This window comes from Podarcis bocagei (genome assembly GCF_964188305.1).
Source record: "Podarcis bocagei genome assembly, chromosome: 6".
NCBI classification, from domain to species: domain Eukaryota; kingdom Metazoa; phylum Chordata; class Lepidosauria; order Squamata; family Lacertidae; genus Podarcis; species Podarcis bocagei.
In genome coordinates this window covers 52,289,030-52,313,839 of record NC_138130.1, presented here as the reverse complement: position 1 = coordinate 52,313,839, position 24,810 = coordinate 52,289,030, and the positions used below count along the sequence as shown (strand labels likewise).

Sequence of the window (24,810 nt, the reverse complement as noted above, 5' to 3'; positions counted from 1 at the left end):
TTTATAGTGAGACAACACAGACACAGGCCTGCAGGTTTCCTGCTTCTGTTCTGTTATCTTGTTGTTATTTACATAGGAAGTTGCTTTACACCAGGTCAGGCCATCAAGCTCAGTACAATCATACCTCGGGTTACAGCCGCTTCAGGCTGCGTTTTTTTGGGTTGTGGACTGCCGAAACCTGGAAGTACTGGAACAGGTTACTTCCGAGTTTCGGCAGTCACGCATGCACAGAAGCACTAAATTGTGCTTTGCGCATGAACAAAAGCGCCAAATCGCAATCGCGCATGTGCAGACGCGCAGGTGTGGGTTGCGAATGCTATGGGTTGCAAACATGCATCCCGCACAGATCACGTTCGCAACCCAAGCATCCACTGTATTGTCTACACTGACAGTAGCTATCCAGACTGAGATCTCTTCCTGTGCTACCTGGAGATGCCAGGGAATGAACCCAGGGCCATCGGCATGCAAAGCAGATGCTTTAACTCATTAAGCTATGGCCCTTCCAAGTCAATCTGCCCATTTCACACAACGTATCCCATAAACAGGTATATTGGTCACCATTAACCTACCTGGAACCTGCTGTTGATCTAAGCCTACCAAGTCAATAGCAGCATAACTACAAATGTGAATATAAAAAAATTCCTTCCAGTAGCACCTTAAAGACCAACTAAGTTAGTTCTTGGTATGAGCTTTCGTGTGCATGCACACGAAAGCTCATACCAAGAACAAACTTAGTTGGTCTTTAAGGTGCTACTGGAAGGAATTTTTTTATTTTGACTATGGCAGACCAACACGGCTACCTATCTACTACTACAAATGTGAATGTGTAAAAAAGGGTTTCGGAATTCAGGCACCACTATCATTAACATTAATGGGAGTTGTGCAGCTGTTTCCTCCTGTTAACAGTGCATTATTCGAAAAATAAATTTAGTTGACACAAATGAAATTATATGCACAAAATGTATCCTCATCTCACCTCCCACAGTACTACTTAAATTATTTCATTTCAGGTACTTTCTCATACAAAGCATACTGAGATGAGAGCTTATCCTCTTACACTTAGTGGATGGTTCAGGAATTTTAGATGGGAGGAAAATGTTTGGGTGGGGGATAGGAGTCTCCTAACAGCTATCAGCAGCCCTAACAAGCTACAGTTTCCAGGATTCTTTGGGGGGAAGCCATGGCTGTTTCAGGTGTTACAATGCTGCTTAAATGCATAGTGCAGTTGGAGCCGGACTTATCACATCATGGCAATAAATGCAGGCAACCCTGTAGCAGGAAAGGAAAGGCCTTGGTGGTCCATCCTTGGTGTGTCCTCATATAACAAGGGAATGGTGAATATCATAATGATCTAGCATTTTTCTAGTATAGTAATCACACTAAAATTCATTGCAACAGCATTATTTCATCTGGTAAGGTAAAGGTAAAGGGGCCCCTGACCATTAGGTCCAGTCGTGACCGACTCTGGGGTTGCGGCGCTCATCTCGCTTTATTGGCCAAGGGAGCTGGCGTACAGCTTCCAGGTCATGTGGCCAGCATGACTAAGCCACTTCTGGCAAATCAGAGCAGCGCATGGAAACGCCGCTTACCTTCCCGCCGGAGCAGTACCTATTTATCTACTTGCACTTTGATGTGCTTTCAGACTACTAGGTTGGCAGGAGCTGGGGCCGAGCAACGGGAGCTCACCCCGTTGCGGGGATTCAAACTGCCGACCTTCTGATCGGCAAGTCCTAGGCTCTGTGGTTTAACCCACAGCGCCACCCGCATCCCATTTCATCTGGTAGGAAGGAGCAAAATTTCTGTAGAATGTGGCTTTCCTAATAGAACCAAGGTTAGTATTGAAGAAATCGTATTTAAAAGCTCACATTCTGAAGCCTATTATCATGATTGTTCTGTAATGATGAAATGCCTTAATAGAACTTTTAGATTGTCTCCCTCTTTGGCCCCAGGTGAGATTGTCTGGCTTGTCCATACCCACTATCTAGCCCATAAAATAATAAGGCTTGTTAGTGAAATGTTTTGAAAGCATAGCTGGATACCTACTGGCGTGGACCTTTCAAAACTCCCAGCTATTGATGTCTGGACAGAGCTTCTTAATTGGCTTCGGATGGCTGTTTTGATTGACATTTGGTACTGTCACTTCAAGCAAGGGTTCATTATTGCTTACCTCCCTGGTTCTCTTACTGCCAGGTGGCCCAGGAAGGCAAGTCTGAGAGTTACTGTAGAGCTGGCTAGCTCTTTTTTTCATTCATATTGAACAACTTTCACAAATCATTTTAGTTCTACATCCTCCCAGAAGGATGGTTTTCCCCACCCCCACAAAATTTGTTCCAAAGTATATTGCTGCCATTAGTTCTTCATGAAAATTTGCTAGAATTATATAGACACGTATCATACTGAATTGTGCTCAATATATTCAGTTCTGCAGAGAAATTTTTGCATGTTATTTTCATAATATATGCACTGTAAAGCACACTTTAGTATATACAATTTTGTACAAATTGCTTCGCTGGAAATTCAGGGAAGTGCGCATTTCAAATCATGGCTGGACTACAGTTTGTCTATTATTTCAGTAAATGTGAATTAGGTAGGTTCACCTTTAAATGTTAATTGGATTGAATTTCTCCCCCATACTTATAGAATATAGCCTTCTGGCTAGAAAACTTTCTTGAGTATTTGAAGAGATACCTATCACATCTTGGAGAAGGTGATACCCCTCAAAGAAGAGGGCAGAAAGAGAGAGAACCCCCTTCAGCCATTTCCATTTTGATGAGTTTCTAGCTGGAGTTAATTACAGCTGGGGGAGTAGGGCTCAAAAGCCCTTTGGACCTGCTAACTATTGAAAGAACTTCTGTTTGTGCTCCATTCTGTATTTTCATGAACAACAAATATTACAAATGACAACGTAAGTCCCCAGTGTCCCTTCTTTCAAAGGGGAGAATTCAACAATAGAGTGGTAACTCAGGTTAAGAACTTAACTCATTCTGGAGGTCCATTCTTAACCTGAAACTGTTCTTAACCTGAAGCACCACTTTAGCTAATGGGGCCTCCTGCTGCTGCTACGCCGCCGGAGCACAATTTCTGTTCTCATCCTGAAACAAAGTTCTTAACCCGAGGTACTATTTCTGGGTTAGCGGAGTCTGTAACCTGAAGCGTATGTAACCCAAGGTACCACTGTACAGTATTTGTATATGCACTTTTGGGTGAGGGTGTGGTCAGATTTTTTAGTTACAAAAATTCAACCTGGTAACAGTGAGAGCAAGTCTCATGATCTCCCATGTCTCTCAGACCACAAGAAGAACATAAGGTTCAATCATGCTGTATTCTTTGGGTCTCCACAATGCTGTCCTACTGCAGTCCTGAGGAAAATCCCTCCTCTGTTTGCTTTAGGGCAGTGATTGCCAAACTTGGCTCTCCAAATGTTTTGGGACTACCATTCCCATCATCCCTGACCACTGGTCCTGTTAGCTAGGGCTGATGGGAGTTGTAGTCCCCAAACAACTGGAGGGCCATCACTGCTTTAGGGGAAAGTCCCCCACTGGTACTAATGGGAATTTCCTCTCAAAGCCAACAGCAACTTCAGAAGATAACATTTCCTCAGGTCCTCAGCACAAGAGAAAATTTAACCCCCCCCCAATCTTCTGCTATCCCGCTAAATACAAGCCCTCTCCAACTTCTGCCTGCTGCTATTAACATGTGGAAACAGCTCTAAGGGTTAAATGTAAAGATGCATTTATTGTCGTATCTGGTTGGGTGCTCAGCTAAAATCAAATATGCTAAATCAAATACACCAAATGCCCTGTTCTGATTATAATGTTGTCTTGAATCTGAAGTCTAGGAACAAAGATTATACCTGTATCTTGTGATGGGCTGACACTGTAGCTGTCACTTTCTTTATCCACTGACCCTGCTGCCCTGGGTGTTGGTAGCCTCCAGTCTGTTGTTAAGGTGTGGGCTGATATTGTGGGATGAGGTCTGTTGAGAGTCCATTGGCTAGCATATCTGTTGCGAGCTGTGGGCCCGGCTTTTGCATTCCTCCTTGTTGTAGGATCTGCAGTGAAAACACAGAGGTAATGTTGGTGCTGAATACTTGATTAGTCAAGAAAAGAAGCCGAGCGACTGGCTGAATAGAATTACTGCTGAGTGATGGAGCCTCAGGATGGAAATGAGTATCAGTGGGGCCTATCTGTAGGCATATACACTTATTATCAATTTCTATCAGCATCTATGATGTATAAGTTTCAAAGATATTCCAAAGGTTTATTATTGCAAGTATGGCAAACCTTTGACCCTTCAGATTGCGCTGAACTGCAAATCCCATCAGCCCCAGCAAGCATGGCTGATGGTCAGGGGTGAAGGAAATTGTAGTTTATCAATATGTGGAAGGTCAAAAGTTTCCTGCACCTGCATTATTGGTTCATTTTTCTTTGACAAAGCTTGATTTCCAGGCAAGTGATCATTTTTTGTATCATGTGGACTAAATTCTGTTTGAGGATTTTTAAAAAAGCATTATCTAGAAATCAATAATTAAAGAATTGTGTCCAATGTCTAATACCCATTTACTCTTTTATTTTATTTTATTTTTTTAAGAATGGGTGGGTATGGATTTTGTGAAAATAGTATTAGGACATTAAAGCAGAGGGAAAAGATTTTCCTTTTGAAGCATCTGAGAGGGTTTTCATAGAATCATAGAGTTGGTGTTACTAAGACTGGGATATAACAGTATTAAAAATATAAATTCAAGCTTATTAAATAGGTATTTGATTGGGCTCTTTTTATTATTATTAAAATAGAAAAGCCGCTCCTTTTACATTGCTTTGAAACTATTTAAAAAGGAGTGAGTTAAGGATAAGTAGTCATAGAAGGATTATTCATGATTCATCCCTTCTCATTGACAGATTGGCAGGTTTCTTACTTACAAAGCCATTTAAAAATGCAAACTGTCCATATGTTGTTCACTGTTTGAGATTAGGCTAATAACCAGCACACACACGCATAAAAAGGGGACAATCAGCAATAAAAATGGTGTCCCATCTTTTCTGTGGAGCAAAGACAATAGCTAGATGAATAGCTCAGCAAAACAAAACCAGCTCAATTTAATGGTATGCCACAGCTTTATATATTGATTATGCAATGCATTTTGTAAACTTCATATAATCAGTGCCAAAATGTTAGGAAACATTCCACGCATTAGCAAACTATACTGGATTCTTGTCAAAATGAAAAACTTCAGAATGATGTATCTGCTTACTCAGTATCTCTTCTGTGCAATGGGTTTTGTAAATCACACATAATCAAAGCCAGACTGTTGGGAAATATTCCAAACGTTGGAAAACTTATTGGATTTTTTCTAAATTTAAAAAGCTTTGACTATCATACTTGCTTGCTGATCAGTATTTTACATTGCAACCTCACAGTACAGTGGTGCCCCTCAAGACGAATGCCTCGCAAGACGGAAAACCCGCTAGAGGAAAGGGTTTTCCGTTTTTGAGCTGCTTCGCAAGACGATTTTCCCTCTGGCTTGCTTTGCAAGACGAAAACGTCTTGCAAGTGTTCCGATTTTTTTCCGCCCCCCCTTTTTCTAAGCCGCTAAGCCGCTAATAGCCTTTTAGCCGCTAATCCGCTAAGCCTTTAATAGCCGCTAAGCCTTTAATAGCCGCTAAACAGCGCTAATTCGCTAAGCTGCTAATAGGGTTGCTTCGCAAGACGAAAAAACTGCTAGACGAAGAGACTCGCGGAACGGATTAATTTCGTCTTGCGAGGCACCACTGTAAAAGAAAACTTACAAGAACCAGTGCGGAAGACAGCGGATCAATTTCTATTGGTAGGGAAAGGAAGCAGCAGCAACACATAACTCAGGTGTTATATTTTCTCTAGAATGCAAGGACCTCTGCAGATGGGCCCAAAATATACTCATTATTCAAAGCAATGCAAAAGTGCTAGCTCTGATCCAGCACCAGTGTGGCTGCATCCCACCCCACATTATGTACTGGGGTGGGGGGCAGGGTGTGGAGAAATACCCTGCTGTCAAACATTGTCTTCCTCCCATATTTTAAGGTATGTGCCAAGACATGGAGCACACAGCCTCCAAAGAAATGGAAGGGAGAAGGAGAAGCAGCTTGCCGGGTGGAGTGGAGCTTCCTGGCAGATGAGTCACTGTCACATACCAGGAAGGCGAGAGGAAGCAGAAAGGGCAGGGCAAAGTATAGCGCCCCCCTTTATGCTGCCTCGCCCTGTACCCTCCTGGTAAGCAACAGACTTTGCAGCATATTTGTTTATTTTTTATATTAGAACCACAAAACAAAGTGTCCTTAATACTTACTTGTTCCTGGCCGGGCGTCAGAAACGTCTACCAGTGGTCCAGTGGCTTGTGAGACAGACTGGTAATGCACTGTGTGTGTAACAGTCAACGACTTCTGTTTCGATGTCTCCCCAAAATCAGCATCAGTTAACAAGACTGTAGATCGATCATCTGCGAGAAAGGCAATGACAGAGCAGAATATCTTAATGGTGTCCCACTTTTGGCTGATTTTCTAAGAGTGAATGAATGAATATCACTTCTATAGTCTTCACTACATCTTAGAACCTAATAACCTGGCAAATGAATTTTGTCTCACCTTGCTTTTGCCCAGAGCTAATTAACAAGGGAAGAGATATTTTTTCCAGGTGAGAAACTTCTTTTTCACCATAGTAAGGACTAACATGGAAAGAACTGTTTACTTCCAGTATGACTCCTCCACCCCCAGATATATGAATAATGGCAAAAAGGCAAGATGTAAAAGTGATGCTGCTGTGATTATAGAAATCACAGAAAAGTGCACTACTTCTGCACGCCATAGCTTCTTCATGCACTGGCAGCTCCACAGTACATAATGGTATGCGCATGGAAGAGAAATTATTGCCCAAAGTGGCTCTGTAAACTTTCCCTTTTCCCACACAGTCCTGCAGTACCCTATTTTAATAGTATCAATATCAACTTACTCCCTCCCCCTCAAGTACAGTGGTGCCCCGCAGTACGAATGCCTCGCAAGACAGAAAACTCGCTAGACGAAAGAGTTTTCCATTTTGGAGGTGCTTCGCAAAACGAATTTCCTATGGGCTTGCTTCGCAAGACGACAATGTCTTGCGAGTTCCTGCTGGTTTTTTTCCCTCCCCCCCTTTTTCTAAGCCGCTAAGCTGCTTATCAGCTGATCTGATCAGCAGATAAGCCGCTAAAAGCCGCTAATAGCGCTAATAGCGCTAATCCGCTAATCCATCAATGGGCTCGCTTCGCAAGACGAAAAAACCGCTAGACGAAGAGAATCACAGAACGGATTCTTTTTGTCTTGCGAGGCACCACTGTATATTATCTCTTTATGAGAGAACACATCAACAAATACTATTTCCTTCTGACTCGAGTTGATAGCTTTCCTTTTCCTTTTAAGCTATAATTAGATACGGGGTGTTATGAGTTAAGAAAAATAAGCAGTTTAAGTAGGCAGCAGAAAACATAAAAAGATGACAACGGGTCTGTTCCAACCCTACAGGAGTTAATGGTGAACCACCCACTGCCACTGAAGCTTGTAAAAACAATTTATTTCTATGCATCGTACTATCAGGATTGACACATTTAACTTCCACCTACATTGCTGCAGTCACTACTGGATATTCTTAATAGCAGTAAGAACTACAGGGAATGCAAACACTGAAGTACCATATGACTTTTAAATATATTTCCAGACAGGCTGCCAACGGTGGGACAATCAAGTATTTCCTAAACATTTCCTCCCCCCACCCCCCGGATAAGAAACCATTAACATGAAGAACCATGCATAATAATACTAAATATACATTTTGCCCAAAAAAGGTCGTAAGTAGGATGAACACAATTCTCCACCCCTGGCAAAAAGAGCTGCTTCTTTTCAAGTTGGCAATAAAACCTCTGGGCAATGAGCCATGTGGAAGCTCACCAAAGGTCTGGATCACAGCTCGCCACTTTGTGTTAGACACAGCCTGTTACAGAAGCAACGATCAGGTTGCATCTGCAGCAGCCACACATTTAAAACATGCCCCCACCAAAGTATCTTGGGAACTGTAGTTTGTTAAGGATGCTGGGAACTTTAGCTCTGGGAGAGATAAAAGGAGTATATGCAACTTGCATCTGCACTACAAACTCTGCTGCCCATGGACTGCAACACAAGGGTAAATCCCCCCCCCATGTGATAAAGCTTGGCAGCAGAGAAACAGCAGAGAAGCAAAATTGCAAAAATATACAAAGTTGAAACCAAATGCAGGATTAGCCATTTTTAAAGCAAGCACTGCCATCACTGCACTTTTTCAAGAGTTGGATCATTAGGAGTTCTGTGTTCCCACTGGATGCCCCGGCTTAGCAATTCTGAAAATCTGGGTTCACAAGGTGAGCCACCAGTGTTCAACTTTAGAAATCCTAAACCAAGGAATGATTTGTGTAGGGATTTTCTGACAGCAAGGTCAAGTGCATAAAATGTATTAAGGGATGAGTCTATACTTACCCAGAGGCCTGCCGAAGGCCACAGGAAGAGGTGCTTGACCAGCACACACACACACACACACACACACACACACACACACAGAGAGAGAGAGAGAGAGAGATGTCCACTAGTGGGTTAAGACTTATGTACCTAGAGGTCCCCCAGAATGCAGGTGGAAACAGTGGTGCCTGGTGCCCATTGGGAATAATAGGGTGGAAAGCATGGAGGCTGACAGAAGGTGGAGCCAGAACTGATGACAGGCGGAGTCAACTAACTCTAGTTTTTCCCTCTTCCTCTATCCTACAGAAATCTACACAAAGGCATCACTAATAGACCGAGAAGGAAGCTGACAGTCAGTGCCACCCCGCTACGCTGATTGTACCGTAAGTTAGAAGGCAATCAGGTGGGGACTGACTGTTGTTGATGGGGCAGTGCCCCATTTGCCCTAATGGACCAACTTCTATGGGATGGAAAGCTCTACTGGCACAGAAGCACAGAAGTATTCAAACTGTAGCGGGGGCGGGGGGGGGAGGACACACATGTAAATTGACCCAACCTTTTCCTTTCTATGGGCTGAATTCAATGATTTTCTAGGGGAAATCAGGTCTTATGCTGCACAATAGGACTCTTTGTCCCCTCGCCTCCCCTCATTGTCCCCCAAATTGGCTCAGGGTGGGCTTTGGGGGAAGCCCCAGAACAGGCTGTGGGCTGAGGAGAAGGGAGCTCATTCATCAGGCAAGCCGAAATGCTTCTACTGACAGAATGAGCTGCTTGGTGCTATGTTGAATTCCTCCCTCCATGTGTATCAAAACCATCCCAGCCACCTTCTTTGCAATTTTCTTCTTGAACTACAGAGCTTGGTCTCACTGAAAACTTTTTCATTTCACATGCAGCACTGAGTCAGAACTTTTATCATCAAAACAAAAACAAAACTGTAAGAAAAAGTATTCGGAGGGGCTGTTTTCTATTCCTTAAACGTAGCTTTTTGTAATACCTTAAGAGAAACAACACAGAGCTAGTGAGATCCTCTTGTTGTACAAAGGCACCTCATGAGCTTATTGCTGGCTTACCAATGGTTTCCATTGTATCCCTCTCTTCAATCAGAAGCTGAGCTCTGGGAATATCTATGTGCATTCTGAGGGTCTGCTGTTGCTTATTAAGTGTATCCGATGTCCTTGTGTTTTTACTAGAAATCAGAACAACAACAAACCAAACAAAAAAAAGAGGGGGAACAGGCATTAAAGTCGAATGAAGAAATTATTTTATTAGTTTAAAAGCAAAACAAATACTTTAGTCTCCTATCGCTATCAGTGGTGTGTTCAAATAAATGCTTTTCATTAGTTCTCCCATGTGTACATACATTAGTCTAATGCTGAAGCTTAGAAAAACAGGAGCAATGGGAGAAATTAAGCCTTTCCCTTGAGATTCTTTTGAAAAATACAACCATAAGCTCTTATTTCTCCCTTCCTTCCATTTCTTAAAGACAAGCCTAAAAACCCCTTTGTTCAATCAGAGGAAAGGTGGGTTTTATGGCATTGTATTCTTATCATATATTGGCATTGACAAATACTAATCAACAGAGAAACTGGACATTTAAGAAGTGGTTATTTATTTACACTTTTATATGGATTGCAGTAATTGCTTCTGGTTCGCTATTTCCCTTCAACACACTTTGCTTTTTGTTCTGTTGACACTGCAATAATAAAATTTTAAGAAAGCAATCCAACCACTGTTCCTCTACTAATTCCCAGCATTGGGGGACAGAGATAAGAAACAATTAGTATATTATCACCAAAGCTATTATATTCTCATTTTAAAATGTGTGCACTAGAAAATTAGCCTTGGAATGAGTTATGAAGCTAAGAATTTTACACACACCCCCCTCTATATCAGAGGTGCAAAGTAACCAACAGAATTGCTTTAGATCTGTAGCACTTGGAAGCAGTCTGATCTGTACCCTCAATGAACAAAAAAAGATAGGGTACTGTTATTCTTTATTATTTGTTGAGAAAAAAGAACTGGAAAAAGTAGGCCACCCCAATAGTCTAGCTCTGCTGCTTATGTGCTGCTTTCACAGCCAGAACTCTGAGAATGACAACCCACATAATAAAGAAAAGCAACTGTGCTAATTTGCTTCAACATCCCAGTGCTGCTTGAAACTATTGTCTTTTTCTATTGATGTGAGTTCATCTATCATTCTTGACTCTCTCTTGTGTGCTGCATGCCTTTTTCTCTTGAAAAATAAATAAATGAATAGAGCACCACACGACAGTTTATCTATTTGCCCATTCTTTGTCTTACTACAGTGGTAAGGAAACCCTTCTCAGCCCAAGAGCAGAATCAAGAACTGGCTCACCCTCCCATGGGCCATTTTCGATAGGCGGGAGAGACTGCCAATTTTTCAATCACCTGACAACAGGTGACAACTTCAAAGAGGTTTGCTGTCAGTATCCATTAGCTGACTGGTGCTGACAGACCTTTTGAAGTCCGTTTTCAGGTGCAGTCTAGATCCAAACCAGTGCAAAGGAAAAAATGTTCATTTGCAGGCACAGTTTGAGTCCAAGCCATGTCTGCAAATGGACAACTTCAAAGGGTCTCACCATCAGCAACAGTCAGTTGATTGGCATCGATAGTGAGCTCCTTGGTAAATGGATTGTCAGAGCCAATCAGCTGATTGGTGCTGACAGCATGCATTCAAAGAGGTGCAGCTCTCAGTGAACCCAGCTTGCGAAGGAAGGATCAGGAGTGCTCTTTAAGCTCCTGCTTGTCCCTTTGCAGCTGTGTCTTTATCTGTCCCATATGATGTCAGGTGTGAGCCTAGTGGGCATGCTTTGGGGGAAAAGGCTTTACAGGAACCTTGTCTGGCCTAATTAGCCCGGAGGCTGCCCACTGATGTCTTATTAAAAACAACAACAAAGAGAAATATTTAAAAAGATTTGCAAACCTGTTAGATGGATTTCAGGGGAAGAGGGGTATATATGTAAGATGTCACAGGCTTTAGGCAATCAGCACTGTTCCTAATATAGCTGGCTTCTAGTGCAAATATGCAGAACTATTCCTTCCTGCCCTACGTTGTGGAATGCCCTCTCATCTGAGATGCACTTTCACTGACCTTGATTTTTATTTGTTTTCTATGATTGGATTAGTGATGGTAACAATTATGTTGCTTTATTTATTGGATTAAACTGCATGAAATCCACCCTGGAATTGCTTGGAGAAGAGCAGGCTATAAATACATATATCAAACAAACAAAGAAACACCATACATGGTACTTTGAATCCATGCTCTTCAGCAGAAATAACTAACCACATATCTCCTCCAGCACCACACAGACTATAACTTGGAAATCTATGTTGAAAATTCCTTAGAATATTTAAATGGGATGCTTCCTTAACACATGCTATGCATTTTGGAAAGGTCCCAGTCCTGATCTCAGGTTGATACTCCTGTATCACAACCAAATTGACAAATTGTACACATTGTTCTTACCTCATAAGCATTTCAGCCAGACTCTTTGCATCTAGGGAAAAACGGGAAAACTGTTAACACTGCATAAATAGCTCATTAGTACTGCATGTTTGTTCAATTAATCCATTTTTAAGCATTGCTGTCTATTTAAAATTATTTTTCATGGTGATGGGGGACTGGATGTGGAAGAAGAAACTGAAAATTAATCCAGTTAAAATGGTAATACTGTTGGTTGATCAAGAGTTTCAATATACAGCCTTGATTGGATGGGGTTGCACTTCCCCTGAAGTCAAAGGCTTTCAGTTTGGGTCTGCACCTCACTCTTTCTTTTCTTCTGGATAACCACGTGGTCACATGATTACCAGCTTCAGCTGGATGTCATGCCCTTTACTAGCAAAGACTGACTTGGCCACGCCCACTCAACGCTGTAGAACCTCTAGATTCTATTGTAATATGCTTTATGTGGAGCTGGCCTGGAACACCATATGGAGCCTTCAAATAGTAAAAAAAAAGCATCAGTGTTTTTGTCTGGGGCCAACCAGACAAAGTGTATTATTCTAGTTCTGTATGGTTTATGTTGGTTATCTATTAATTTCCAGACTCAATTGAAGGTACTGGTTCTTACCTTAAAGCAGGGGTGGGAAACCTGCAGTCCTCCAGTTGCTCTTGGACTCCAACTCCCATCTTCTCTAGCCAGCATGACCAATGGTTGTAGTCAAAAACATCAGGAGGACCACAAACCCCCCACCTCTGCCTAAAAGTCCTCAACAATTTGGGGGCTGAGTACTTTATGAACCACCTTCTCCCATGAACTCTGACCAATTTCTTAGGTCCCTCTCCAAATTCCTTTCTCCTGACTGAAGCTTGGGGGATGAATACATAGATTGGGGTCTTTTCAGTTCTGGAGCTTATATTATTATGCTTAAGTATTATTGTTACTACTACCAACACCACTACTACTTGCCAAGGAATATTTTTAATATAGAGAAACAGGAAATAATTTGGAACAAATAAATAATGAGTGCATATTAGAAAATATATAATGCAACTTATTCAGAATTTGCGATCAATTTTATAGCAACATAGTAGCATGCTTGTGACAAAAAAATCTGATATGAAAACAAACAATATATATCCTGAAAATGGCTACTGTCACACATCAGTTGCTGAATTTGCTTCATCTTTCTACTAATATATCATGTTTGTAAAAATTAGATACTTTCTGAAGCATGCAGCATGCAATTTATCTGAATCCCCCCATCCCCGTATTTGAAAACTTTCTGTTCCTTAACCATTTCCTCCTGGGATTACTTCCTGCTTTATGAATCCATATCAAACACTTCTGATATCCTTAACAAGTTAGCCAATGAGAGATGTCAGTGTCCCCCAAAAACAAAAACCATTGTCCAAATTAATGTAACAGCAGCATAAAGGTGGTTGTTTCAACATCACTGCTTTTGTTGTCTTTGAAACTGAAGAATCAGAAATAACAACAGTTGGAGACAGAGTGGGAATTATGTACAACTGCATTATTGATAGGTAGTACCTCATTCTTATGACTAAAACAAACAAACAAGATCTCCAATAGTAAAATATCTGATATTGCAAAGAAAACAAAATTCGCCAATCTCTAAGCTTCAAAAAATACCTGCCCATTATTTTTCTCTTTGTAAACATAAAGGACATACTGCTGTGCGCTCTAGGCTCTCTTTTGCGGATCATTGTGCTGAAACATGCAAATGTTTAGGGCAGAGTTGGCAGGGCACACAACTTAAAGGGCATGGGTACACAGCACAGTCCCAGTCACACATTCAGAAAAGTGTGAGAGCGTCAACTGAAAAGGGATTTGGGGTTACAAGACAAGGAGAGTTCAATCTCCATTGAAACAAGTATGTACCGCAGTGCAGCAAATCAATGTGTTGATGCTTATTTTAACCAGGTAAACTGGGTGCTTCTTACATTACAGAAATGGTCTGAACGTTGCTCTGCATGACTACTCAAGTGGTGGCCAACCTGTGGCCATTAAGAAGTTGTTGGACTCCATTTCTCACCAGCCCCAGCTAGCATGGCCAAGAATCAGTGATGTTGGGATCTGGAGTCCTAGAGCAGCTGGAGGACCACAGGCTAGCCATCCCTGTTCTGTCTCGCTACCCTGACAAAACTGGGGGCTCACACCATATGGCAAATATTCACATTGTACGCTTCACTGAAATGCAATCTTCTTCTCAATAAGGTTACCATAGTGTAGTTAGATGAAGCTGCATAGAAGCAGCAGTAATACTGCTGCTGTAACATACAAAATGGACACTACTTGTTACAAGCTTCTGACATCTCCTTAATCTATATATACAATCTCAGCTAGACATTCTCGGAGAGGTGACCAAAATATATGTAAGCGAGTAATGGGTGTCCATTCTTACCTCTGAGTCTCTTCAGTCTCTGTTCCCTCCTCCTCCTTCTCACAACCAGCAGAAGCACAAAAAGCAGCAAGACCCCAACCAAGATACAGGAAATGGTCACCAGCATCTTTAGCCCTTCATTGGTTGCCAGACCTTCCTCACTTTGGACAACTGATTTAATGAGTGGAGGGATTGTACCTGGAAACAGTGTCATGACATTAGATGCCTATCAATGAAGAGAAAAGGTTGGTTTTTAAGTGACTACGGTGTACAGAAGCTCACCTGTAAGAGGTTTGATTAATTAGGAAAGCTTCATCACACTAACTTTTTATGGGCTATTTTAAGGCACACCTGTCAACTCTACCACTTCTAGTGAAGAGGCAAACTAGGAAATGTTAATTGCCTTGAAATAATGTTGCTCTTCTTTATAAGTTCTCTTTCAACAGATGTAAAGTGAAAAATGTTCACCCTTCAATCAAACCAATTAAATTTCATGCCAGAGGACAATTCTTGGCTTGTAATGCTCAGCTCTTCTATCTGATGAGAGCATGGCAAGCTCCTAAGATTTATATTCCTGGGCCAGGAAATGTGAGTTTCAGTGATATTACTAAGTTCCACCCTTCCCTGGAGTTACCAAGGTGAGAATAAAAAGGGATGAAAAATGGCAATTGAGAAGTTGCCCAAGAACCTGACTCTCTGCTATGAAGGCTTCTGGATATACTTAGAATCTGCATTACCAATGAAAACTCTGAGAACTGTAGTTTGGGTTTTTTTTTGTATTAGTTCCTCCTGGTTCACTGAACAAGGGGAGTACAGTTCCCAGAGTTCCCACTGGGAATGCAGATTCTGACAAAGCATGGCTTTTCAAGCACTTCCAGCCACCATTTCCATCCCATCCTCAATGACAATTTCGAAGTGCAGGAAAGGAGTAGAGAGCTGACACCAGGCCACTATCAGCTGAGCCAAACATCAAAAGGTGATTGTAATGTTGGACTGTCTGAAATGGCTTGACAAATTTCCAGTTCTGAAGGCCCCCTGCTTTCTCAAAATTCATTGCCACCACTAGTTAAGAGAACGAAGCCTATCAGCTTGTGTCAAAACACCTTGCAAAATGGCTCCTCTGCTAGTTAATAACAAAAGAGCCTTGGAAAACCTGAACCTCTTTGCACACCATCTTATTCTTTTCAAGGTAGATAATCTAAATTTGAACTGTCCCCTGTTTCAAATTTAGTCTTGCAAGCAGATCCTTCAACACATTTGAACTAAACAAGCGTTGTCAAGATCAGAAAGTGTAAACTGAATGTAATAATATGGTTTATTCCTATCTTATTATATAAAGTCTGTAGTAGCTTCCCTATAAAGTAACCAAAGCAATATATAATGGAGTGTTTAGAACATTACAAGGGCTCCAGTTATCAGGTTATTCCTGCTCCTGGGTTCCTAGGAGGACAGCAAGAACTGGATCATTTCAGGGGACACAAGCACATCCCCACTCCTCCAAAATGGCTAATGATATCAGTGACACAATTCCAGAGTACATAGTTTGAAAACTGTGCTCTTTAAAAAAGAATGTCAGCCCTGGTGACTGAGAACTGAATATCATACTAAGAGATCTCAGTTATTTGCTGGGCATATAACATGCACAACCTGTTTCCCTAGATCTGGGATGATATTTCTCTCTCTCTCTCTCCCTCTCACTCACACACACAATAAACAAAAAATTATACATCTAAGAATTTTCATGGGGGTGGGGGAGCTCCCCCTGAACTGTTTGCAAGAAGAGATGTAACATTAAAGTGTTCACTCTCTCATACAACTCAACACACCTTCCTTTTCCTTATGAGTGAAATTACAGGCAAACATTTCACTATATTGTGGAATAAATTGTGATAAAGTTGACAGGGGCCACACAGCATTGCTTTGGGGACCAAGTTAGTACCAGCTTCTCCAAGCCCTGCCTTGAGTTTAAATTCTCCAGGGAGGCTTCCTTGGCGCCTTTGTTACATATCTTTAGGCAACAGGCAAATACATTCCTCCTCTCTAAGGCCTTTGACTAATTAAATAATCGATGGCATTTTAAACTGGGGTGGTGGATGTTATTGTTTTTATTAGTTACTATAGTATGTATTTTTGTGTTTATATAGTAAATGGCTCTGTGATCCTCAGATGAAGGGTGTATTAAAAATAAAACATCCTAGTACAATACAAATAATTTTTCTTACATCTTAGAGGAAAGCACTTTGACTTGGATTTTGCGGTATCAAAAGAAGTGCTGGCTCCAGTTCCTGACTGACAATCCTTGGTGCCAGAACAAATATTTATGGTGGTTTAAGGGTGAGGAGGAACCCCAGTCAGGGCATTTGTTAATGTGAATTGCTCAGATTTGTTTTGCTGGCACATTGGGAGACATGGATTGAATGGGAAGCCTTCTCCTTCTACACTGGAACATTGTGCCAAATCAAGCTGTAATTTCATTGGAAAGCACAGCTATCAGAGAAGCCTGCCATAAATTTGTACAGCTCCTTGTGATCCCCCTCCCCTCCATGTGACAAGAGGCAGATGGAATTTCAGACTGTAAACACCTTTACTGTTTTATCCTCTAGCTGCTACAGATGCCATATTGCAGCACACAAAATTAAATGGCTCTTAGATTATGTGAAATTAAATTATTTATGATCATTCTTCATTAGGCAGCAATTAAATGAATGCACTTACTCCCATCATAGTTGAGTGTTGCAAATTTGGCCTGCTTCTCTGCACAGCCGGCACTGTTACAGACCCTCATCTGTAGCTCATACCAGGTTGCCTCCTGAAGATCGTACACGATGTATGATTTGGTAAGAGAGGTTCTCTGGGCTGTTGTCCACACTGTGGTGCCAAAGGGCCTGTATTCCAGAGTAAAGGAAGTGATTGGACATCCACCATCATTCCAGCCAATAAGGTTCAACCTTACTCGAGTGGTGTTAATACTGGCAAAGAGTTCTTGCTCCTTTGAAAACTGTGGCTCTGCAAGAAAATGCACATGCAAATAGAAAGAGTTATAATAAATGGATAGCAAAACAGAGAGATTTTCACATTTTTTTCAGATGGGAGACGCACATGTAACTTGCAAGATGCAAACATTAATTTCTTTTTTCATCCTTATATAGCAATTAAAAAGCCAGCTATCTGTACTTCTTCCTTTTCTGTCAATATTTCTCCTTTTACAGGTCACCACAGATTTTATGGTGCAGAGATGTGCTGGGATGGGAATGATGAGGTCGTTGATAACATCCAAGAGGCACTGTTTGCCTTGTGTCTTCCAGCATTGGCTTCAGTGTGCAACCCCAGAGATGTGCCTCAGAATCCCTTGAAATATTGCAGAAGTTGCTGGAGTGCAAAATTCTACAACTGTTCAGTGCAAGCAAATGCTTCACTTAAAAAATTAAAAAAATGGTAATGTCTCTGCTTACGCAATGGATCTTTGGCTGCAATGCTAAACTGTGGGTTGTAATCCAACACTTGAATAATAATGTAAGTGATAATTGGGTCTATGATAATAAATAATGGCTGTTGTATATTCGTTTCAATCTGTATGTGGGCTTTTAGCAAGGCTATATATTCTGGTCTAACAGGACCATTCTGATTCTTGCATCAGAAGCTACAAAGTTGCTCGTGTGATCTGTGTCTTTGAAAACACGGAAGTGTTTCGTGTGCCTTGCTTAGGTAAACAAAGGAATCCTGTTAGACCAGAGGAGATAACTACAGTTATCTGTAGCCAAGAGCTTTTGCTTATTCTGTTTCTGTTTCTTAAAGATTGACCTTATAGTGACTCTAATCATGAATTCACTAAGACATCCAGGTTTGCCAAAGTCAGCACAAAGAGGCCACACAGAGGTATGTGCTGCCATTTCTAAGCAGGAGTAGCTGAGGTGTATGGACAAGGCATAGTTTATGTGGCACACATACATCAAGTTTGCAGCAGACTATAGCAAGTTGTTGAAGCCAATGACTGATACCTGCACTCTTGATTTCCTCCCCACAATGAAGTCATCTTTTCACTGGATTTATGCATGAAAAGAGGGCTGAGGTGGAAGCTCAGAATTGGCCCCAATTCAACTGCTGCTCACCCAAACCCTCTGCTGTCTGAAAGCATCTACCAATCACTTGTTGAGCTACAGGTGACATGCTGGCTCAGCCATTTACTCTAAATCTAGCATGCACTGCGGTTTCTCCAGGAAGAAGCAATCAGTTTCAGAGTTTACATCTCTGATGGCTCCAAGAGTGCTGCTTTTTGAAAGGGAACCAGGAGGATGCAGTTAAGCAAGGATTCCAGTTAGGATCTTCAGCATTCTGCCTGAATTTCTATCTATATGATTTGACCTTAACATTTTAGTTCTGGCCAGCAACAACAAAAAATCAAAAGTTTTGAACAGAACCTAGGGGCCACTGTAGGATTGCTGATATTCAAGTTGTTGGTTTTGTTTCCAAAACTTAGCTTCTTTCTCCACTTCTTCCATACTCAGCATACTTTTCATATTCACAGTAAGAATTAAGAAAGCATTTAGAATATTATACAAAAGTGAAGAAGTTGCATAAAGAGCACTGATTCAAAAATGTTTGGTAACTTTGAGAGCCCTGGAAACTGCCTTCATTTTCATTTTTTTCTAATAGGAACTTTGGGAGCGGGACCCCCAACATGGCAAAATATCCAACAGTTAAAAGGATGTCAAGACTGAACAAGCAAACTGAAAGTGTCAGACCATAAGACACTACAAAGCCAATTCCCTTGCAGTACTACATAATGTATGACACAGATAAGTGGCTATTGACCTATTTTAGAATCTAAATCATGCAACTATCACTTGTTTTAGAATAAAGACACGCTACGATTTCAAGTACCTTTCCCAAGTGTTTTGGCTTCTATGATTTCACTGATGCGTCCTGGTCCCACTCCATTCTGAGCAGTCAGTGTGAACTTGTACCACGTTCCACACTTCAATGTCTCCAAGCGGTAGGAACGTTCACTGGGGCTAATAGGGAAACTGCCCCACTGCTCGCTGTTATCCTCCGAGTACTGCAGTATATAACCTGCCAAAGATGCAAAGATATCAGAATTAGAGTAGATGGTCAAAAGGTGTGAGGAAATAAATGAATCACAGAAAGTTTCTACATTAGAGTATTAGGGGTCTCCAAATCTATTCTTGACTTGCCCACATGGTAATGTTTCTGGACTGAGACAATCTCCTTTGCAGCCACAGACCAAGAACGCTCCTGAACTCTGGATCAAAGGATGGTTATCTTTCTAAAGACCAGAAAAGGTACAATGAGGACAAGATGATAATTTTATTCTAGGTTGGATAGATTGATGCTTGTCTTGTCTTTAATGGATCAGATCCAGACTATGCTAGTCATACTTCAGTCCCACTGAAATAAATGGGACTGAGGTTAGTCATTACTAACTGGTATTGTGTGTTTCAGTGGGACAAACAGCCTGATTTCCCCAGGCTGAAGGTACACAGGGGCCCACATGGTGAGCATTGTGACAGTGGTGTCCCTATAGGAAGTAGGCATGCCAGTAATTTGGGCATGTGGCCTACTGCACATAACTCAATGTGCAGGGTGCCACACATCCAAAATAACTGCATCACAGATTTTCCAAGTGATTGTATTGCTCAGAGACATTGCAGGGGCGGATGAATTAACTCTGTATTAAACTACTGTGAATAGAACATAGTACATTTTTACAGAGACTACTAGGTCGCCCCCAGGGACCCCTGTTTCTGTCCTTTGGGCAAAAGCAGGTTGCTCTCCGCTGAAGTAAGGATACAGGTAATGCTATTGCAATTTCATAAATGCATGCACCTCTTATCAGAAGAACAGCTGCTAAATTAAGTATATAATTTTAAGCAAAAGGGGAAGTCATACTGACATGCAAAGTCCATTACAGAGATATAGTATGCTAGAATCATTTTAGGCCCACTTAGATAAAAAAAAAGAACTAATGGGCAGGTTATATGAAGACTGAGCTAGAGGAGACTTGAGGTTGTTACAACAATCAAAAGTTTCCCAATGGTAGCATTTCCTTCCCCCCAAACAACCATCAAATATCTAACTATCTAGAGGAACTAACAGTATTTCCTCTATGGAGGACATTTTTAAATAACTATATAATAATAATAATTTATTATTTATACCCCACCCATCTGGCTGGGTTTCCCCAGCTGCTCTAGACGGCTTCCAGCAGAATATTAAAATACAATGATTCATCAAATATTAAAAGCTTCCCTAAACAGGGCTGCCTTCAGATGTCTTCTAAAAGTCCGATAGTTGTTTATTTCTATGACATCTGATGGTAGGGCGTTCCACAGGGCAGGCACCACTACTGAGAAGGCCCTCTGCCTGGTTCCCTGTAACTTCGCTTCTCGCAATGAGGGAACCACCAGAAGGGCCTCGGCACTGGATCTATGCCGACAGATTCTGTCCTCTGCCATGTTGGAAGGCAGATACAGACAGATAACATAACTTCCCAACAGACCAGTCCTGACAATTTGCACCTGTAATTTAAAACAGGTGGAGAATGTAATTCACTATGTAATGAAATTTCCCAAAGGACTGCTGAGAAAAATTCATTTAACAACCTACTCTGACCAAGACATTATCCGTTTTCTCTTAGAAGATGCTTAGCCATATATAACACCACAAGAATTAGTGCAGAATGGCAGGTTTTGTCTGAGAATTGTAAGCATCTGTTCAGTTCAATTTTAGTTTAAACTAGGCTTTACTTGATTGTGCCATAAGTTTTAAATAATCCTATTTTATTTTTCATTTTTCATTATTGTGTTGTCTATTTTTATTTGACTTGATATATCGGATATTTTTGGAGTATATTTTAAAGTTCTTGAGGCCAACGTCTAGTGCAATAAATTTAATGATGATCACTTGTACAAAACAGTCTTATCCCCAATAGTCACTGCTAGGCAGGAGGCCTGGATAACCTACCACTGCTTTCTCCTACACAAATCTACCATGGTGACCCACTACTCAGTATCAAGCTAGAATGTGTGAATCACTTCTTTGCAATAAAACATTAGCACTGAAAAATGAACCTGGACACTGTTACCTCGAATAGAGCTGCCACCGTTATCTCCAGGGATCCAGGAAAGAGTTATTGAGGAAGATGTGGTTTTGGACACAGTAAGTCTCGGCTGGTCTGGTGGAACTAGACAGAAGCAGTTAACAATTAGTGCATGACTTCAAACTATTCATAAAGACATCTATTGAAGAATTGTTTGGGGCTGGGGATAAAAAAAGCAAATCATATCTGTCAGCGTGTCTGTTAGTTTGACATCTCCAGCTAAGACTAAAAGACAAGTTCTCTTTTTCTTAGATATGTAAATACTATATAATTTTATCTGTCATTTCTTAACCTTAACTTTGCCTTTGACTTTCCTATCACTACAATTCCTGAACAATCTCCAAGAAGCAGGGGAAACATATTTCCACCCCCCACCCCCATTTATTACTTGAGGAAACACTGTACCCCACTGTCACATATCACTAATGGGGCACAGCAACGCAGCAACATTTCTGGTGATGTCAGTGAAATCGCCAGAAAACTGACCATCGGTGCTAATGTCAAGTAGCAGCTAAAAGAAATCACTGAAACTTTGTCCCCCTACCCCCTGAGAGGCCTGTTCTCTTGCAGAGTAGGAAACCATGTCACATTGCTACCTTTTGTTGCAGGTCCCACTTGTAATGAGCACCAAATTCATAACCTAAGATTAGTCAGGGTGCTAAATTTCATTCTCTGGAGTATCCTTAGTGATGTAAGAGGAATTACTGGAACAATAATCAAAGTGCTGTAATCTCACAAATAGTCACAATTAAAAAAAACAAACAGTTTTCTTACCTTGCACCTGCAAATTCAAAATGATTTCATCTGATCCCCAGTTGTTAGTGGCTACACAGCTGTAATATCCCGAATCCTCTGCTTTCACAGTACGGATGACAAAGCTGCCATTACTAAAGATGCTTCTTCGCCCATCAATCATCACTAGACTGGGTGTCCCGTTACTACCTCACAGGAAACAAAATTCATACATTAAAGAGGTTACAACCAACATTACTCAGGAGTGGCAATTTATAAAAGTGCAGGAAAAAGCAATTGCCAAGCAAGAATGTCTCCTAGTTCTATAACAGGGTTAGCCAATGGGGTGCCACTCCCATCAGCCTGTGTGCCAAAGGTCAAAGTTAACAGGAGCTGTAGCCCCCCAACAACTGGGGAGCATCTCGTTGGCTACTTGATTTAGAGGCTGATAAAATTCATAAAGGGCATTTGAGTGTTTTCCACAGCAGGACATCTATAATGAAGAATATTTTGCAAAATAAGCTAGTAACAAACAATAGCTTGTTCCTACAGGAGGCAGTGATGGCAACCAACTTGGATGGCTTTGAAAGAGGATTGGATGAGAGGGATATCAATGGCTACTAGCTATGACAGCTGTGCTCTGTCTCTCCAGCTAGAGGCAGCCATGCTTCTAAATACCAGTTACTGGAAACCATGGGAGAGGAGAGTGCTCTTGTTCTGCTCCCTGGTTTCCACAGGCCTCTAGTTGGCCACTGTGAGAAGAGGATGCTGGACTAGATTGGCCTGATCTGGTGGGCTGTTCTTATGTTCTAACTTCTTCCCACCCACCTCTTTGGAGAAATGAGTCAGGGGAGAGAAAGTTCTGACCTTCTCAAACCACTTAACAGTTTATATAGGGGAAGAGTGGGAGTTAGGGCTAGGGGCTGCGTGTTGTGAGGTTAGGAACCCCACACACCATAGTTTCAGGAGCAAGGAAAGAAAAAAATGAAACTCTTTTCATTTTACAATTCCCAGAACTTCACGCAAACTGCTAACCTCCCCCCCCCCAAAAAAACCCCCTATACAGATAAAATGCTCAGGTTTCATGCTAACAGCTCTCTATTGCTAGCACAGTAAAGGAACAGGATGGGGGAGAGGAGTCCTCTATCCCTTTCCTGTTGCTGAAATTTCATCCCCCCCCCCCGAGAAGCCTGTTCTTTTACAGAGTAGGAACTCACTGCATACTGCAACCTTCTGTTGCAGGTCCCATTTGTAATCCCTCTCCCCCTTCCACCACCACCCTCCTCATACAAAGTTGCTGGTTACCTTTCTTTCATCCATTTGACTGTAGGAGCAGGGTCTCCAACAGCCTTACAAGGCAGGATGATGTCTTTCATCCACGGGGTTGTTACTGTGCCGCTGAAGGTCAGAATTCTGGCTGGAGCTGAGGAGTGAATCAGAAAAAAAAGGATTAAAATGCAGTGGTGTGGCACCATATTCTTCAGAGGTGTGGCCAGGTGTGTGTGTGTACCAGGAGAAATTTAATATTTAAAGCAAAAGTTAAAAGGCTTCTGGCTACAATTATATGAGGCAAATTAACTTCAACCAACATTATCATGTGGCTTAAAGGAACACACAGAAAATACAATCAATGTTGAGATGGCAGGGGAGGGAAGGGACCCTGAAGGTAGCTGGGAATAAAAATCCTATTTAATTCCTGATCCCCTTGTTCTGTACTGGAAGGAATCTGTGAAGATTGCACATGTGCTTATGGTAAGTGGCCTTCAAGTATGGTGCATTTCAGTTGACATCAAAAGTCCTCAACTAGCAGCATCCTTGTCCATTCCCTGCCCCCATTTGCCAACATTTCACAGAATCATAGAATTCAAGCACCCCCAATGGCCATCTAGTCCAGCCCCTTGCAATGCATTTATCTCTCTGTCCTTCCATGTGCTTTGAAATAGCATAGCAAGAAGGATGAACAGAGATGAAAAGTAACCCATGGGTGGCACTGAACTTAGTTTTAGTCAGAGCAAGCCCACTGAAATCAATGGAAGTGACTAATGTCTTGTCCACACTTTCTCTTGTCCCGTGCCTAGAAAGCATGGCTCTCATGGGTTTTCTGCTTGCCCTGCTCCTTTCCCAGGGAAAACACACACTTTAGCTTTAAATCAGAATGAATGGCAATCTGCAGAAATCCTGACTGCTGTTTGCTCCAATTGAGCACAAACGAGCAGTTTTCCCTGGGCGAAAGAAGAAGGACAAGAGGAAGTGCTGGATAAGCCCTAAGTTAGGTCCATCAATTGCAATAGGTTTACTCTGAGTAAAACTCAGTCGAATACCACCCCATGTCATGTGTCCCTGCTCCCTTCTTCCTCATTTTTCCTGTTTCCAAATCTACTGGGGGTTTTTGTTGTCCCTTATAGCACAAGAATATAGCATTGACTTTGCATTCCAGACCACCCTATCCACTGTCCTTACCAAATCCATAAATAGCATAGCTATCAACTTTTCCCTTTTCTTGCAAGGAATCCTATTCGGAATAAGGGAATTTCCCTTTAAAAAAGGGAAAAGTTGACAGCTCTGATAAACAGAAAGGAAGGAAAGGGTGGAGAGGGAAGGGAT

At 41.6% G+C, this 24,810-nt stretch overlaps 1 protein-coding gene across 1 annotated transcript in view; it reads right to left on the bottom strand.

Moving 5' to 3' along the window:
- DSCAM (DS cell adhesion molecule) overlaps positions 1 to 24,810 on the bottom strand; it is a 337,795-nt gene that overhangs the window by 27,445 nt on the left and 285,540 nt on the right. Inside the window, exons 22-31 of the mRNA XM_081199124.1 lie at positions 23,512 to 23,629; positions 22,249 to 22,412; positions 21,460 to 21,558; positions 19,239 to 19,427; positions 17,073 to 17,363; positions 14,379 to 14,555; positions 11,980 to 12,010; positions 9,560 to 9,675; positions 6,323 to 6,472; positions 3,854 to 4,051 (exon numbers count right to left, since the gene is read on the bottom strand). Coding sequence (XP_081055250.1) covers positions 3,854 to 4,051; positions 6,323 to 6,472; positions 9,560 to 9,675; positions 11,980 to 12,010; positions 14,379 to 14,555; positions 17,073 to 17,363; positions 19,239 to 19,427; positions 21,460 to 21,558; positions 22,249 to 22,412; positions 23,512 to 23,629 — 1,533 coding nt within the window. The remainder of the gene's footprint in view (positions 1 to 3,853; positions 4,052 to 6,322; positions 6,473 to 9,559; positions 9,676 to 11,979; positions 12,011 to 14,378; positions 14,556 to 17,072; positions 17,364 to 19,238; positions 19,428 to 21,459; positions 21,559 to 22,248; positions 22,413 to 23,511; positions 23,630 to 24,810) is intronic.